Source organism: Centropristis striata, chromosome 16 (genome assembly GCF_030273125.1).
Source record: "Centropristis striata isolate RG_2023a ecotype Rhode Island chromosome 16, C.striata_1.0, whole genome shotgun sequence".
NCBI classification, from domain to species: Eukaryota; Metazoa; Chordata; class Actinopteri; order Perciformes; family Serranidae; genus Centropristis; species Centropristis striata.
The window spans coordinates 11,140,814-11,156,985 of NC_081532.1; the positions used below are offsets into that span (position 1 = coordinate 11,140,814).

The window sequence follows — 16,172 nt, forward strand, 5'->3', positions numbered from 1 at the left end:
AACAAGTAATGTCTTTAATAACATTTAGTTTATGATCATTTCAAATAAACAACTCTGAAAGGGTTGCAGGGCGACATCTTAAAAGAAAAGGTTGTCACTTGATGTCACTTAATAGTGAAAAAGTTTTTATATATTTTGAGTAACAGGTCGACCTTTGTTCTGATGTCTTTAAATGTCTTGTTTAATGTCAGACATGTGGTATCACACTGAGAAGCACTTGTAATAAAACCACTTGCAAGAGAAATTGATTAACAAAGTCAACAAACTGATTGATGAAATGAAGCAGTGCACACATTGTGTAGTAAAGGTTTCCCTTTAATTTACTGTTGAAACAAAAGTTCTGCTCCATGTCTTGGCTACAAATATACAACATCAGTAGTCTGCTTTTATTTAACTCCGAGATGGCACAAAATTCCTGCATACAAAATATCTGAATCTTCAAGGCTGTTTTTTTTTTTTGCTTATTGAAAACTGAAGCTGCTAAAATAGACGGGTGTTACTGCTCTGTCTTCATCTCAGGGTCTGAACTCCCAGGGCATTAACTTTCAACAACATCCTTTAGAGACACCTCAATGCATTATGGCAGCTGTGATGTATTTATGATTAAAACGGAGATCTAGGCAAACGGCTTCTGCAACTGAATAACGATTGAAGCCTTTCAAATGGTGTTGAATCAGTATCAAAACATTAATTGTGAAGGAGAAATAAAACAGAAAATAGAAAATTGATGACAAACTATATAATAACATTTTGACTTTTTGAAATATGGACAGAAAAATTACAACGTGTACAAACAAATCTCTGCAGCCCTTCAGATTAGAACTCTCTGACAATGGACCTGAACTGCTGTATTAACATGTAAACAACAGAAACATCTGAACTGTACCAGTAACAGCTGACTGTGATTTTTTTGTGGGGTCGGACGTCTACAGCTCCAGCAGAGCTGTGATCTCATCAATGCGGGATGTTTTTCTATCAGTGTTTGTGGATCCGAAAGCCTTCTCCACCAGGTCCTGCTTCTGTCTCTGAATCTTAACCATGTTCTCCTCCACTGAATTCTTTACAATGAACTGCAACAACACACACACACATACAATTAAAATATGGATACATAAAAAAATATTCCAGTCAATGATCTTTCTCATGCATCCCTCTAGTCTAGTCTAGTATGAAACCAAGAACAATCCAAAAAGCTTTTAGCCTCTGAATAAACTAAGAACAGACTAAATATTTGAAAGCACTTTTTTTGAAAAGACTGTTACAAAGTGCTTTACATAACAGGATGAAGTGGTATACAGTCAAGATAAAAGCCACAACAATCATAAATAAGACACAAAAAAAAAAGACGACGAAACAAAGTTGGTGATAAATGTTATGAGGAGGATTTAAAACTAGACATTTGAATTAGGGCTGGGCGATATGGACCAAAAGTCATATCCCGATATATTTAGGCTGAATATCGATAAACGATGTATATCCCAATATTTTTGTCGCAAAGTGAGAGCAACATGTTCAGTCGAAGTCAAAGCTAATATGAGACAGGGTGAGGAGCACAGACATCCGGAGGGAGCTCGGAGTAGAGCCGCTGCTCCTTGAGGTTGAGGTGGTTTGGGCATCTGGTGAGGATCCTCCCGGGCGCCTCCCGTTAGAGGTGTTCCGGGCACGTCCAACTGGTAGGAGGTCCCGGGGAAGACCCAGAACACGGTGGAGGGATTATATCTCTCTCCTGGCCTGGGAACGCCTCAGGGTCCTCCAGGAGGAGCTGGACGTTGTGGCTGGGGAGAGGGGCGCCTGGAATGCCCTGCTTATCCTGCAACCCGGCCCCGGATAAGTGAACGAGAATGGATGGATGGATTTTTTATATCGATATATCGCCCAGCCCTAATTCGAATCACTGTAAAAAAACAAACCTTTTCTGTAAAGTAGGTTTTGAGGAGTGATTTAAAAGATGCTACTGAATTTGCTAAGCTAAGTTCCTTGGCCAGGGAGCTCCACAACTGCAGGCTATTTAAAGGAAAGGCTCGATTTTTATTATCGTATATATAGACAATAAATAATTTAAAATCAGAAGAAATCGCTTCAATCAGCTGGTACCTTAGCAGGGCTTAGTTTTGGTGACAAAATATAGTACAAACATTCAGTTTTTCAGTCTTCACAGTGTAAAATGGATCTGCTAAGGATCATGTGAACTAGTTCCCACTGCAGACCCTGAAACAACAGCACAAACACGTACAGTTCAGTAAGTTTTCTGACCTTGGTGACGACAACTTTCCTCGTCTGTCCCAGGCGGTGACATCGGTCGATACACTGCTCCTCAGTAGCAGGATTCCACGCCTAAAACACATCAATTCATTTAAAGTAAACATGCAGTTCAGGATTTGTTTTTTCATTAAAAGATTTTATCATTTAAATCTCTGCTTTTCCCTTTTCGATCTCATCTGTAGGGTTATCCATCTAGGTATTTTCTGTGTGAAATTGTGGTTCTTCTTTTCTTCTCGGCTTCCCTTCTTTTTCCATTTATTTTCATTAAAAGTGAAAGAAACAGGAAAGAACATTGTCAAAGTACCAGTAAACCTGCAAGCTACAAGCTCTTTATGTGTGGCCTCAGGCAAAATCCCTTCTGTGTGCACAACCTGATAAATTTAAAAAGCCATGGTTGTACGAGTTATATTTCTACTTACAGGGTCCATGAGGAAAACATGAGAAGCGGCCGTCAAGTTAAGCCCCACCCCTCCAGCTTTGAGTGACAGAAGCATGATGACTGGACTGTCGGCTGCAGAGCTCTGAAACTCCTGGATGACCTCAGTCCTCTTCTTCTGGCTCATGGTGCCGTCAAAACGCACAAAACTGAATCCATGCTCTCTGGTGAAGAGAAAAAACAACCCCAAGACAACAAGTCATGAAATAACAGACAATCTTCTTCTGACAAAGAGACATATTTACACCTGAACAAATGACACATGTGCCTCCCACAACCTGTCAAATTAGGGTTATCGCCAAAAACTCCTATCTCAAAATAGATAATTTGATATCTCAAAAACAATATATATTGCGAAATAGCATGTTTTCTGATAATTCAATGAATGAAAAGTCTAGATCGGGGTAGTGAACCTGTGGCTCTCCGTCACTGTAACAAAAAAATTATACGTAATGAAACGGTTATTTCTTTACATTTTAATTGTCATTTATCATTGTTGTAGGCCCAAAGCAATTTGAATTCTTCAACTGTAAAAATGTATAATTTATATATGCCATTATTAATCAACTAAAATGTGCATCATTGCTTGCAAAAGCTCACTGCCCGGTGCCTTAAACTCTAAATTCTGCCAACTTTAAGTAAAGTTTTGAGTTTTGCCTAGGTAGGCTAGCTTTCAATTATCAATTTGCGTTTGAATCCTCATTGCATTCTGAAAAATCAATAAAATCATAATAATAAATGCTCATTATGACCTATTGTAATGTTGGAAGGCTATTTTAGACTTCGTATGCCGTTTTATCTTCATTGTAAGCCTCGAAATAAGATTTACGGCTACATTCCAACTTTTTTTAACTCTTTTTTTGGCCAACAATGTCTCTTTTGCTGCTTGCAGACCCCTGGTCTAGATCATATAACGACATGGTGCATGGACCAAAACAGAGTGTCATCCACATGAAGTTAATATATAACGCAGTTCTGCTGCTAGATTTTCAAAATTGCGATATAAATGTTATAGAAAAATAAATACAATAGACACTTTTATATCGTTTCGCTGATATATAGTCACTTAAAATCGGTTGCAGTTTACCTCCATGGCACCAAAACTGATCTGTTTATCCTTGGGTCAAGGTGGACGTTTGTGCCAAGTTTAAAGAAATACCGTCAAGGTGTTCCTGAGATATCGCGCTCATGAGAATAGAATGGATGGACTGACAAACCAAAATAATAATGCCTTCAGCCACAGCTTTCACCAGCACGGAGGAATGATAATTGTGAAGTGCTATTAATGGAGAAACCAATAATTTCACAAAAAGGCAAACAACTCCCATAGCTGTAATAAGTAAATTAGGTACAACAACTTCTTCAGAAGACTCGCTACAGCTATCATACTCACTTAAACCACTTAAAATCCTGCACCTCTACTGTGTACTGTGAGTGTGTGTTTTACCTGAGTGGAGTCTCCAGTATGGTGAGGAAGCGTGTAAACTGAGAGACGACCAAACTCTTAATGCTGCTGTCATTGCATCTCAGCCTGAGCAGGTTTCCCATCAGCGCCTGCACCTGCACAGACCAGAACAAACGTCTAAAGGAGGAGCAACATGGCTCGCATGTGGAAGCAATCTAGCTAATTTTCCATCAATGTCACAATGCTGAAGATCACTTTTGAGTGACTTCTGTTAAAAATAATTATGAAAAGAGTCACAGAAAACACCAGCATGAGGAGAGCCAATAAATGGGTAATAAGTCGAGACTCAACTGAATCCAGATGGGTTTGAAAAGTGAAACATTTTTTTTCAAATAGTTAATAATTCCCTGCATTTAATAAACAAAACACATAAACAATATGGTACCATTTTGTCGAATTATATTAGGTCCTGAATGTTACAAGTTTAAATGAAAGAGAAGACCAAAATTATTTGTAGACAACTTAAAGAGGAAGATGTTGCACAGCACCAGCAAAGGTCCAACTCACAGTTAAGGTTTAAAATACTTCTGCATTTAATTTTTTTTATTTTTTATCCCTTGGTTAATTCTGCAGCTTCAGTTCGTGCAGTGTACCTTTGAGCTTGTCCTCCACTTCTCAGAGTTTGTACTGTTCTCCTCCTCCATTGCCTCCTGTGGAAACTCCACCAGCTCACTGGCCTTTATGTCACTTCGACAGAGAGGACAGCGCGATGTTTCCTATGCAAAGACACACACACACTATTATATGATTATACAAAAGACAAAACTTGCATTTTAAGGAGTTACAACCCCCTGCTGTCTGCTGTGGGCAGTACATGTACCTGCTGATTGCCGATAACCTGTGCGATGCAGGGCCTGCAGTAAACATGGGCACAGTGTGTAATGACGGGCAGACGGATTGAATCCAGACACACAGAGCATTCCTCGTCAGAGCCGCTGGCCAACACCAGCCGCAGCTTCTCTATCAGACGCTCACGCAGCTCTGCAGGCGTCGCTGCAGCACCTACAGACAAAATATTACATACATATATAATTGAAAATATTTGCTAAACATGTATTGAGGCCAGAGCTGTAGCTACAATTGAGGACACAAACACCATGTCCTCTTTTATCAGGAAAATGTAGGGTTTTATAATGACATGAAGGGAAGTTTATCTTCTAGGATTATGCTCTTCTTACATGTTGCTTTGACCTATAACTATACTTATAATTCTCTTTTTTTTTTAAATAGGAAATGGCAGGACAATTTACTATAATTGACTGTACAGAGGAGAACCTTGGAAACAAAATACATTTTCAATAAAAACTCAAGCAAACAGTTATTGACAGCTATTGAATAAGTCTCATACCATCACACTACAGGTCTTACCAGGGTCTGAGGATGTTTTTCCAAGCAGATCAGGGTGGCAGCAGTGCTGTCGAAGCCTCATCAGGATGGCCAACACATCAGCATAATTCTTTAAGACTGTCCCTTCACTGACGTATCTACACATAAACGCAGTTATGGCAACTTTAAAAAAAAAAAAAAGACAGCAATATGCAGAAGTTTACAGTAGAAAACTAACATCACTGTAACATCTAACATTTTAAAACAGCTGTAGGTTCTGTTAAAATGGCCTCTACTCTTTATCATTAGTGAGCAATTTTTCATGTCATTGTTATATGCAAACATGCATGAACATGTACACAAACACAGACTGACACGTACCTGCCGATGGTGTTCCTTCCCTCATTGCGTGCCAGCTCGTACTCCTCTCTCTCCGACTGGTTCATCTCCACCTGCTCCACGGATACTGTCTTCTCAGGGAGGGACACAAGGGGGCGCCCATTCACCTTGCTGCTCTTGGTCCGCCGCAGGGTGATGCACCTCACCAGGGTCTGAAGGTTTCTGCGCACAGTGTATTATATTGGACGTCTGATTATTAATTTATATTTGACTCATACTTGCATATTGACCAAAATCAAGCAACCGACGGTTGGTTGATTTGCTCGTCAGACCAAATTCCCAATAGTAAGATCAATTTCAAAAAGTGTAAACATATTAATAATATGTAGGGATTGCAACAACACCCCATCTACAGATTCTATCGCAGTAGATAACGCCCTCTGGAGTCTTATTACCACATTAAACGTGTAATATAATGTGTCCGTGAGGACTCACTGGAGGCCGGCCCTGTCTCCCCGAGTAACAGGTCTCTGGATCACTCTGTTCCACCACTCTCTTACATCAAAGGGCTTCAGACGCAGGAAAGCCAGCAGCATCCACAGGTCCTTCACACTGTTCTGGATAGGAGTACCTGGAGGACACACACACACACACACACACACACACACACACACACACACACACACACACACACACAATTTTAACTTTAAAAAAGACAATGAACAATAAAAAATAATCACCCATACAGAGGTTGTGTGTGTATTCATATGCTGAATTTTCTATGGTAAGGTGCAGGTATACCTGACAAAATCCAACGCCGCTGAGCTTTTAGGCCAAGCACAGCCTTACTCATCTGTGCATTGGGGTTTCTTACAATGTGTCCTTCGTCCAACACAACCCTCAGCCAGCTGATCCCATGGAGGGGACTCTTATTCTATAAAGGGAGACAAACACGTAATATTTGTTATTAATAAAGAAGCTATGATATGAATTAAACACACAATCCTGATTCACGACAGACAATCATTTTGCTTATCAAACTAAATTAACATACAGTCTTTACCAACATATTAATTGTGTCTCCCATGTTTGCCTCCTTCCCTCATTAACAGAAATACATGTGACCCGTCTAAACTCACCCCAAAGTCGGCCGAGAGGACGTTGTAGGTGGTGATCACCACATCCTGAGAGGACAGAAATGACTTGTTCCTGTTGCGCTCTGAGCCATAATACAGATACACATTTAGCTTCACGTTTTCACGCACATGCTCCTCAAACTGGTCCTACACACACACACACACACACACACACACACGACAAAGGAAAGAAAAACACAACACAAAAGTAGGTTTGAGAGTGGCACCTTGTCAAAATGACCAACATTTGATAACATATTGATTTTTTTACTTGCATTTCAATGAGGCCCTTAGCTTTAATGATAAACAGTTAGTTATTTGTTTACCAGGAGCAGAAAACAGCCTTTACCTACACCTGTCGCCAGGCTACTTAGCAGGACTGTGTAAATGACGTTCAAAGACTGAAAATGTCCTACCAGCCAGTTGCTGATTACAGAGAGTGGGCAGATGATGAGAGTCGTTCTAGCCGATAGTTCATCCGCACTTTCACTGATGGTGGATTCCACAACTGCACATACAAGGAGGTACACAAACATCTCCAATATCACTACAGCTGTTCATTTGCAAGCCCCTAATTGTATAAAGTATGTGAAACACAAAACACACCAGGTAAAAATCTACTGTTAGAACCCACCAAGTGGGGTTGTGGCCTTCTTGGCCGTTTTCTTCTTCTTTAGGCCTGTATCTGCTGCTGGGCCAGCCAGCGCTGCAGCAAAGTCCAGATCCTCCAGAAATACTGGACAGAAAGACAGATTATTGATTCAGTTCACAGGGAATGGTGATAATGACTTTATACAGGATAAATATTGATTTACAAACATCAGTTCACTGGTCAGAGCGCCATACATATTTACATGCACAAATACAAGGAGTTTACTGGGCTTGTACCTTTACTCGGCTTTCGCTTGGTGGCTTTCTTCTTTCCTTTGTTCGTACCTGTAAGTGAAGAAGTCAGATAGAAATTTAAGAGCTGATATCTAGATATTTTCCATGGTTGGCTAGATATCAGCTCTTAAATTAAACTTGTATGAGTTATTTTTGTTGTTATCATTATATTTGTCCAAACAAATGTACCTTTAGTTGTACCAGGCATTAAAATGAACAAGAAATTGATGAAAACAATGGTGGTCTAATATTTTTTTCCATGACTGTATGTATATGGGTGGTTGACGTGAACTCAAATTCAAAGTGAAAAAAATAATAATTCAAAAATATATGTCAAATGATATATAATTATATTCCCTTATATGTGAACAATTCAAAAATGAATGTGTCCATTTCTAATTCTTCACATATTATTCACTTTTTGGTGTGGTAGTCCTAAAATGTGTCCACCGGTGCAACACAATAAAGAATGTCATTATTTAATTCAGAGAATGTTGGACAGATAAGATTGATAAGCCAAAGGCATATTAGTTTGTCCCAATTATATTTCCACATCAAACATACCCCCAAAAAATTCAGAATTATGTTATTTATATACTATAAGATGTACACATAGAGACTCCACCCAAATGCCTGGGTTACGTTCATTATAATTGGTATAAAACCCAAGGAATCTTCATTTCATCCGTATAGCTGCATAGTGATGATAACATTATTGTACTATCCCACACTTTTTACATACATTTTTCATTAAAATGCCTTTTCCACTCACAATTCAATTTGTTGCACCACAGGACATTCCGTTGCACCATTGGACAACAGAGTACTAGTATGCCCATGTCGTGTACAAAGTCAAATTAATTATCAAACATTGTCAAATTTACTTTCTGCGTCTCTCTCTCAGGAAGTTCTCTTCCCTCTCAGGATCTTCATTCAGCCTCTCCCTAAACTTCCTAGACCTTTCCTTGGTGGTCACCTCAGCCTCTCACTTTCAACATGGAAATCAAACTAGCTTTAACAAAACAGGGAAGGAAGGTTTGAGTTGTGTTGTCCTCAAATTCTGAGGTTAAGAGAAAATGCAAAAAGCTACTTAAATTAGTCATTAAAAGTTGCTCTCGTTAAGGTTGAGGAAGTTTGCACCCATCCATGATCTGATGTCAGCCAGACAATCAAGCAATGGCTGGAGTGCAGCCTGCCCATCAACATTAAGAGGCAGATAGAGCTGGACATCTTCTGCAAAGCAGTGGAAGGAGATGTTATGTTTGACTAGGATGTCCCCTAGGGGTAAAATATATAATAGGAAGAGGATGGGACCTAGTATAGAGCCCTGAGGGACCCCACAGGTGAGGGGGGCAACAGAGGAGAAGAAATCCCCAAGCAGGACAGAGAAGCTCCCGTCAGCCAGGTAGGACGGGTCATCCAAATGCGGCCGTCCATTAACCTCCATTCATTTTTTAGACTCGGATTATAGCTCTTTTGCATATTTAAACTAGTTTTTCAATAGAACTTGTAATACAAAAAATGTTTGTTTACATGTTTGCTTACACTATGTTAATTTTCATTATGATAGGAGTAAAGGAAAAAAATAAGTGAAACTGACTTCATGTTGTACTATAGGACAGTGCGTTTCACCAGTGGACATTTTCGAAATCAATGCTAGGTTGCGGCCTAGCTATATGAGAGACATTCTTCATCTTGAGTAACAGTGTTAAGGTTTACATTATTTTCAATTATCAATCAATGTAAATTGATAAAAATATTCAGATCAATACTTAAACTGCGTTGTACCAAAGGACTACCTTAAGACGACCAGTTCCAACACTACACGGAAATAGTAATATTATGAAAATATTTGAGACAGAACTGATCTTGTGTGCAGTCCACCTGCTCCAGAGATGTCTTCTGTCCTTCCTGATTCTGGAAGGACCCCTCTCAGTAATGGGGTGGTCACATTAATGCCTGTTTTATATCTACATAATGCCGTTGCTCCAGAAGGACATCAGTTTTGCGGACAAAATGTAATGTGTCATAATAACTCTACATAGAGACCTTAACACTTATATCCTCTAGATTCATTAGGTAAACACTCGTATCACATGCATTCAAGTATTTTAATGTATTTAGATTAATTTTTCATTAAATTACAGTTGGTTTAAGATAAGTAATGCTACCTAGTACAGTTGCACCGGTGGACAAATGTCATGTTCAAAACAGAATATTTGCATAGTTGAAGAACGATACTCATTGTTTGCAGATGGATTAGATGTAGAAGAATGAACTGCATATTAAAACATTAATTTTAATGAAATATTATCAAATTTTAGTAATATTTGTCACTGGGAACACAAAAATTGAGCGTCACGTCAACCACCCATATGGAGAAGACAATAAATTCTTACCTTCATCTGGCACCTCCACCTGAGGACTGACCCGGGCAGGAGCAGAGTAGAAATACACAGAGAGCAAAGTGAAGTTAGCTAAATCAATAATACCTCAAGCTTGCAAACATTATTACATTTTTACAAACAGGTGGGCACGTTAGACATACAGAAAGACTAAATGTAGGAAAATATGTGCATGAGCAAGTTTCCCTTTACACATGATTAAACTATTTTCCCTTTACACATGATTAAACTATGCAGTGATAATAAAAAATGCTATAATCTAAGCATGCCAAATTCAATTAAATCCCATTTACATGTCTGAGCATGCAGAACCAGCTGCTGCATCACTCCCTCCTGCTCCATCGCCTGTTCTGCTGCTTCCTGAAACACAGACAACAAGTCATCTCTCATTATCGCACATTTTGTTTTCTTGGATGCAAGCATGCCCACACTTCCCCCCCACACACACTCACAAAGAGTGATAAAGGAAGACTGAACGTAAACATACATCTTTTTTTTTTTACATAAATAGTTAATTTATTGAAAGTTGTGAGTACCTTCCAGTTTGGAGGCTTTCCCTGGTTTAGTTTTGGCTTTGATAGGTGAAGACCGCTCCCCCTGCACACATATGAACAAACATTTTATGATGGTTCAACACAAGTGATTAGCAATACAGTTTCACATGATTGTACTATGTATGCTGCATTTTAATTTTGCACAAAATTCTCTTGTATAATTGTAGAAAATAATTGTTATTAATGTGTGTATATTTCTTAGTATTCCACATAGCTTGCTTAGCTCCTGAGATTCACTGTGTAATTGATGATGGGGCATCTTAGAGTCCCAGCTGGCAGCACTATGTACGCCTATTTTTGGTCGATTTTTGCCACTAGATGGCACTCTTTCTCAATGTAACATGGATGTAAACAATAGGAACTAAATTTACCTCTCTTTGTAGCACATTTATGGCACGATCTGCCTTAATTGCTGCTTATTATATAACACATTGGTTTTGTTGTACAGGATGGCAAGCTATGTAAAAGTACAAGCTTATGTTAAGTTAAATTTAGAAAATTACTTAATCTGTTCGGTTATTAATATGTACCATTTTAACTGGGGCGTGTTCAGGTATGTGAAGCAAACTTTCTTATTGTAAGTATGCCTTAAACTCTGTGCTTTCATTTTCTGTTTTCAGAACTGCAGGTTCTAACAAGTAACTGACTAAGCTTCATTCCTTATTGTGAATAATTTCCCTGTGCACTCATGTGCCTTTAATTTAATTCAATAAAGAGCAGTGGATAAAAGCATGGGTCCTGTCAACTGCATTCTGAACGACGTCCGTCCTCAGAATGGGCTATTATAATCCAATGAGCTTCCTCCACATTACTCAGACTGCACACTGTCTGAAAAGAAGACATTCACAGAGAGCTACACTCACACATTTTTCCACAAGCAGAGGCTTTCCATTGTGAAAGTTGGTGAGAATCAGAGCGATGGTTGTCAGAGTTTTTCCCTGGAAAACACAAACAGGACGTTTAGTGTTGGTTCATGTCTGCTTGGACAGCAGCAGTGTGAAGCTCCTTATTGTAGTAAATGTAGGAAAACAGCTTTATCTTCCCGTTTGTTTTGTTGAGAAAACGTCTACAATGTTTACCAGTATGACTGATTTTTTAGGTCAACATTTGCTGCCTCTTTTTCAGCACATATACACACAACATTTTAAAACACAATTTACATTTTGATATACTATATAAAGTATTGAGCGACTGACCAAACAATCTCATCATGAGTTCTTGTACTGTAAAAAATTAACTTGCAATACACAAATAACTATAACATCACAACATATTATTTGTAACAGAAATGGTATCACATCACATCAACGGTGCATTTTACTCACCAGCCCCATGTCATCTGCCAGAATTCCCCCACGTATTCTCTCTGGCATTTCTTTGGCAGAGAAACACGTGAGGCTGTTATAGTAGAGCTCGCCTCTCTTCTCCCAGAAGGGCGGCAGTGAGGACTTGTTTTCTCGAGCACACATCCAGGACAAAGCCTGCTTCTGGTGGAGCAGGAGAGAAGTACCCACAGACTGCAGAGAAAGAGAGGTGCATGTTCATATTTAATTCTTAATTATGTAACTGGCAGAACTATAATCATTAGCTCATGTGCCTCCATCAAGCGTTCAAGTTGCAGTTTACATCCATGTCTATCCAGACTTACAAAATATATTGTCGTGAAGACATAAAAATTGTATTTAAGTGAGCTTTTAGGGAAATAGATATGTTTGAAACGACCAAAATACACTAAAGTAAACTAAATTTATTGTTGTGAGAGTGGTAGAAAATACCAAATGAGACAAAATGCTGACCACAAGCACAAACATAAAATGCTGACAGATAACAGATTAAATACACACCTCAGCTGCTTCCTTTTCTCCGTCTTTACTCTCCATCAAGCCCTCAAAAAGGTTGTCAAATGCATTCTTCAGCTGAAAGAAAAAAAGCAATTACTACTGGCTGGCTAATGCCCTATATACGTCTCACAATCTTGAGAACTTAATACAAATAAATTGTCATTGCAAATTATTTTAGCAAAACAATTATGCAACATTTGATGCACAATGAATTCTCTAAGCACTAAAAGATCCTAAAACAATGAATTTTGCCAGCTTTAATCATCCAACAATGCTTTGTTACATGATGTTCAGATATTTTGCTTCGACCACACATTGTGGGTGCCGAGGAATACAGTTACTGATAACTGTTAACCTGCTTTACATTATATATCCAACACAATATGAATTTCCTAGACATATTTGCTGTTTAAGTGAAGCAACGTCAATGTTAAATGACTTCTGTATAAATGTTATACAAAATCTCTATATATTACATTATCTTAATGTAAGTACATTACCTCCTCTGCAGATAGTGCGATGGTTAATCCTTTTTTAGATGCCAGAGCGAGAGCACCTTGACTGTAATATGGTTTCTGACTTGCACCTGAAATCACAGACGGACAAAATAAACAGTGGACTTAATAACAATGACTGAAAACTGACATTTTTAATGCAACAGTGCAGGCTACGTGATTACATATGAGAAGTTTTCCATCAGGAGGTAAGTGAGACTGGATGGTTGAGTGTGTTGGTACCTGCTGCGCTGCTTACACCTGTGTTCAGTTTAAATCCACGACGTGCCATGCTCTCAATCACAGCTTTTTTGTTCTCTTCTTTCCCCCAGAAGGACAGCATCACTGGCATGGTGAATGTGTTATTAGTCCCTGTGTGTACCACCCTGACACAGCAACGAGAGAAAATATACACACAAATACATATTATCCCCTATGTAAATACAGTGGGCCTTAAGTTCCTCAAAAACTATATATAAAGAAAATGATGGGGTTTAATGTAAAGAAGAATGCAAAACAACAGGCTACTCACCCCTCTACTTTAGCCAAATTGTTGTCCATGACGTGGGCCATAGCTGCAGCCAGCTCCCGCTTGATGTGGCCCACTTGGTTGCCATAAGTGTTGGCGACCATCACAGCATTGGGGTCATATTGATTCTGGGGCTGTCGCACTAAACCGACCATTTCACCTGGATTCACCTGGAAAGAGAGAAACAGATGATTTTATGGATTCCGTTTTGTCCGCTTTGTGAATCTGTGCACTAGAAGAAAAAAAGCAGTTGATGCTGACCACCCCGGTATAATATCTGAGGCCGACCACGGTGCCCTTCAGGTGGCCAATCACCACGCTGTTATCTGTATCCCGCTCCTCAGACATGGCAGCTCTAATGGTCTGGGACAGGGTCTCTGCATTGGTCTCATGGCGGTCTGTGAAGAGGTCCACCTCATTGTGGCTGTCCCAACCGAATCTCCACCTGCGAGAAAACATGACACCTGGAGCAAAGACAGACACATTCATAAACACAAACAGACAAAAGAAGGAAATCAGTTTGATGACAAACAGTAGAGAGGGAAGCTTCAGCTGACAACATGACTCATAATAGTCTGTCCTATGGGTGCACAAATAAGGTTGTAACAACTATAAGAGTCGAACCAGGTACAGACTACTAAATATAAATTGACAAACAGGCTTGTGTCCATGTTTTCTGCAGAAAAACTAGCAAATTCCTACACTAGAAGTAAATGTTGTTGTGTTGAACAGCAAAGCCAGCTAACCAAGAACCAAACCCCATATTGTCACACTGTTAAAATAATCGCCTTTTTTTTTTTGCCTAAATCAACTCCTCATGCCTAAGTCAAAATAAAATGTGACTAAGGCAATTTTTTGAACATGCCTTTGTGATTAAAGCAAGATATGGTAACACTTTATTTTGAAGGTGTCTACATAAGATTGACATGAGCATGTCATAAACATGACATGGGACGTGTCATGAACATTAATGACACTTTGAAGTAACATTAATGCTCATGATACTTGTCATGTCATGTTTCTGTCATTTATTTATCTTAAGTTACATAATTTACACACAGTGTTATTACTATGCCAATAGCCATCCTTTGTTACATCCATTTTGAGTGAAATGATCAATAAATGTCATATGTTACACTTTTGGTGAAGTTTTTTGTGTTTCCTGTAAAACTTGAAAAAATTAGTTAGGCGATTATTTTAACAGGGTGACGATATTTCCCTTCAGGCTTATGAGCTATTAAACCTTAATTAATTAATTGATCAGTCACAGCTGCAGTGCACTTGGTGCTAAGCTCCACTAATAACTTTGTATCATTCTTTATGTCTGACATGTTTGTGCTGCTCTGTATGCACCTGCTGTGAAAAATGATTTCTTCCTGGACAAATAATAAACTATCCAATCGTTAAGCCAACGCAGCTTAATGTTTACTAACGTTAGTTAAATAATACACAAGCGTTAAAGCTGCTTGAAAGCGAGCTATCGTTAAATATTTGAGACTTAGCTGGCTGCTAGTTTGGGGTATTGCGTTGTTACTTTGTCGTACGATACCGTCTTTAATTCCGAAATGAGTGTGTTTTACATTGACTGTATTAGTGTTTTTCCTTACTGTTTTTCTCCCCTCGGCGACTGTCGACTTTCCCACAGTGGATCTGTGCGTTTACAGTATGTTGCTGCCGCTGATGTTTGAGCTACTTTGTGATTGTAAATCAGTTAATGTCAAGTCAGCAGTCGTTTGTGTAGGACTTCCGGTAGTAGCCTCCAAAATAAATGTTTATGTTTTTATCACAACCACATTTTTGTTTTCTGCACATTTGTTTAACGTTTATAAAACATATGGTCACACTGTTAAAATAATCGCCTAAGTCATTTTTTGTAAATTTTTGTGTGTGTGCCTAAATCATCTCCTCATGACGCCGGCCACCTTTCATAAAATCGCCTACATCCTCAGTTGATCAGATCATGTGATTTTACCCCTTTAAGATAATGGCCTATGTCAAGTGTGTGACTTAAGCGGATTTATCATGCCTACGTCAAAATAAAATGTGACTAAGGCAATATTTTGAACATGCCTTAAGCAAGATATGGTAACACTTTATTTTGAAGGTGTCTACATAAGAGTGACATGAGTGAGTCATAAACATGACATGGGATGAGTAATGAACATTAATGACACTTTGAAGTAACATTAATGCTCATGATACTTTTCATGTCATGTTTCTGACAGGCTTGTGTGACTCTTATGTAGACACCTTCAAAATAAAGTGTTACCATATCTTGCTTAAGTCACAAAGGCATGTTTAAAAAATTGCCTAAGTCATTTATTTCTCTTAAGTTACATCATTTACACACAGTGTTATTACTATACCAATAGCCATCCTTTACTACATCCTTTTCGAGTGAAATGATCAATACATGTCATATGTTACACTTTTGGTAAAGTTTTTTGTGTTTTCCGCAAAACTTGAAAAATGAGTTAGGCAATTATTTCAACAGGGTAAT

General features: G+C 38.7%; 1 protein-coding gene across 2 annotated transcripts; it reads right to left on the reverse strand.

The window, feature by feature from the left end:
* On the reverse strand, positions 1-15,402 carry hltf (helicase-like transcription factor). Of its 2 annotated transcripts, none has more exons than XM_059352882.1 (25): positions 15,280-15,402; positions 13,934-14,136; positions 13,676-13,842; positions 13,387-13,529; positions 13,150-13,235; positions 12,653-12,724; positions 12,134-12,325; positions 11,672-11,746; positions 10,791-10,851; positions 10,548-10,614; positions 10,249-10,274; positions 7,853-7,900; positions 7,599-7,700; positions 7,381-7,472; positions 6,968-7,111; positions 6,630-6,762; positions 6,324-6,459; positions 5,871-6,050; positions 5,532-5,647; positions 4,984-5,165; positions 4,757-4,879; positions 4,146-4,258; positions 2,682-2,862; positions 2,254-2,334; positions 1-1,070 (listed from the first exon to the last, which is right to left on the reverse strand). In XM_059352882.1, exons 2-25 carry the CDS (start codon positions 14,129-14,131, stop codon positions 927-929), a joined length of 2,862 nt encoding a protein of 953 aa, XP_059208865.1. In that variant the 5' UTR covers positions 14,132-14,136; positions 15,280-15,402; the 3' UTR covers positions 1-926. The 2 variants fall into 2 exon arrangements, with proteins under 2 accessions (XP_059208865.1, XP_059208866.1); XM_059352883.1 differs by having other exon boundaries at positions 13,934-14,117; positions 15,280-15,335.
* Between the last annotated feature and the right edge of the window lie 770 nt (positions 15,403-16,172).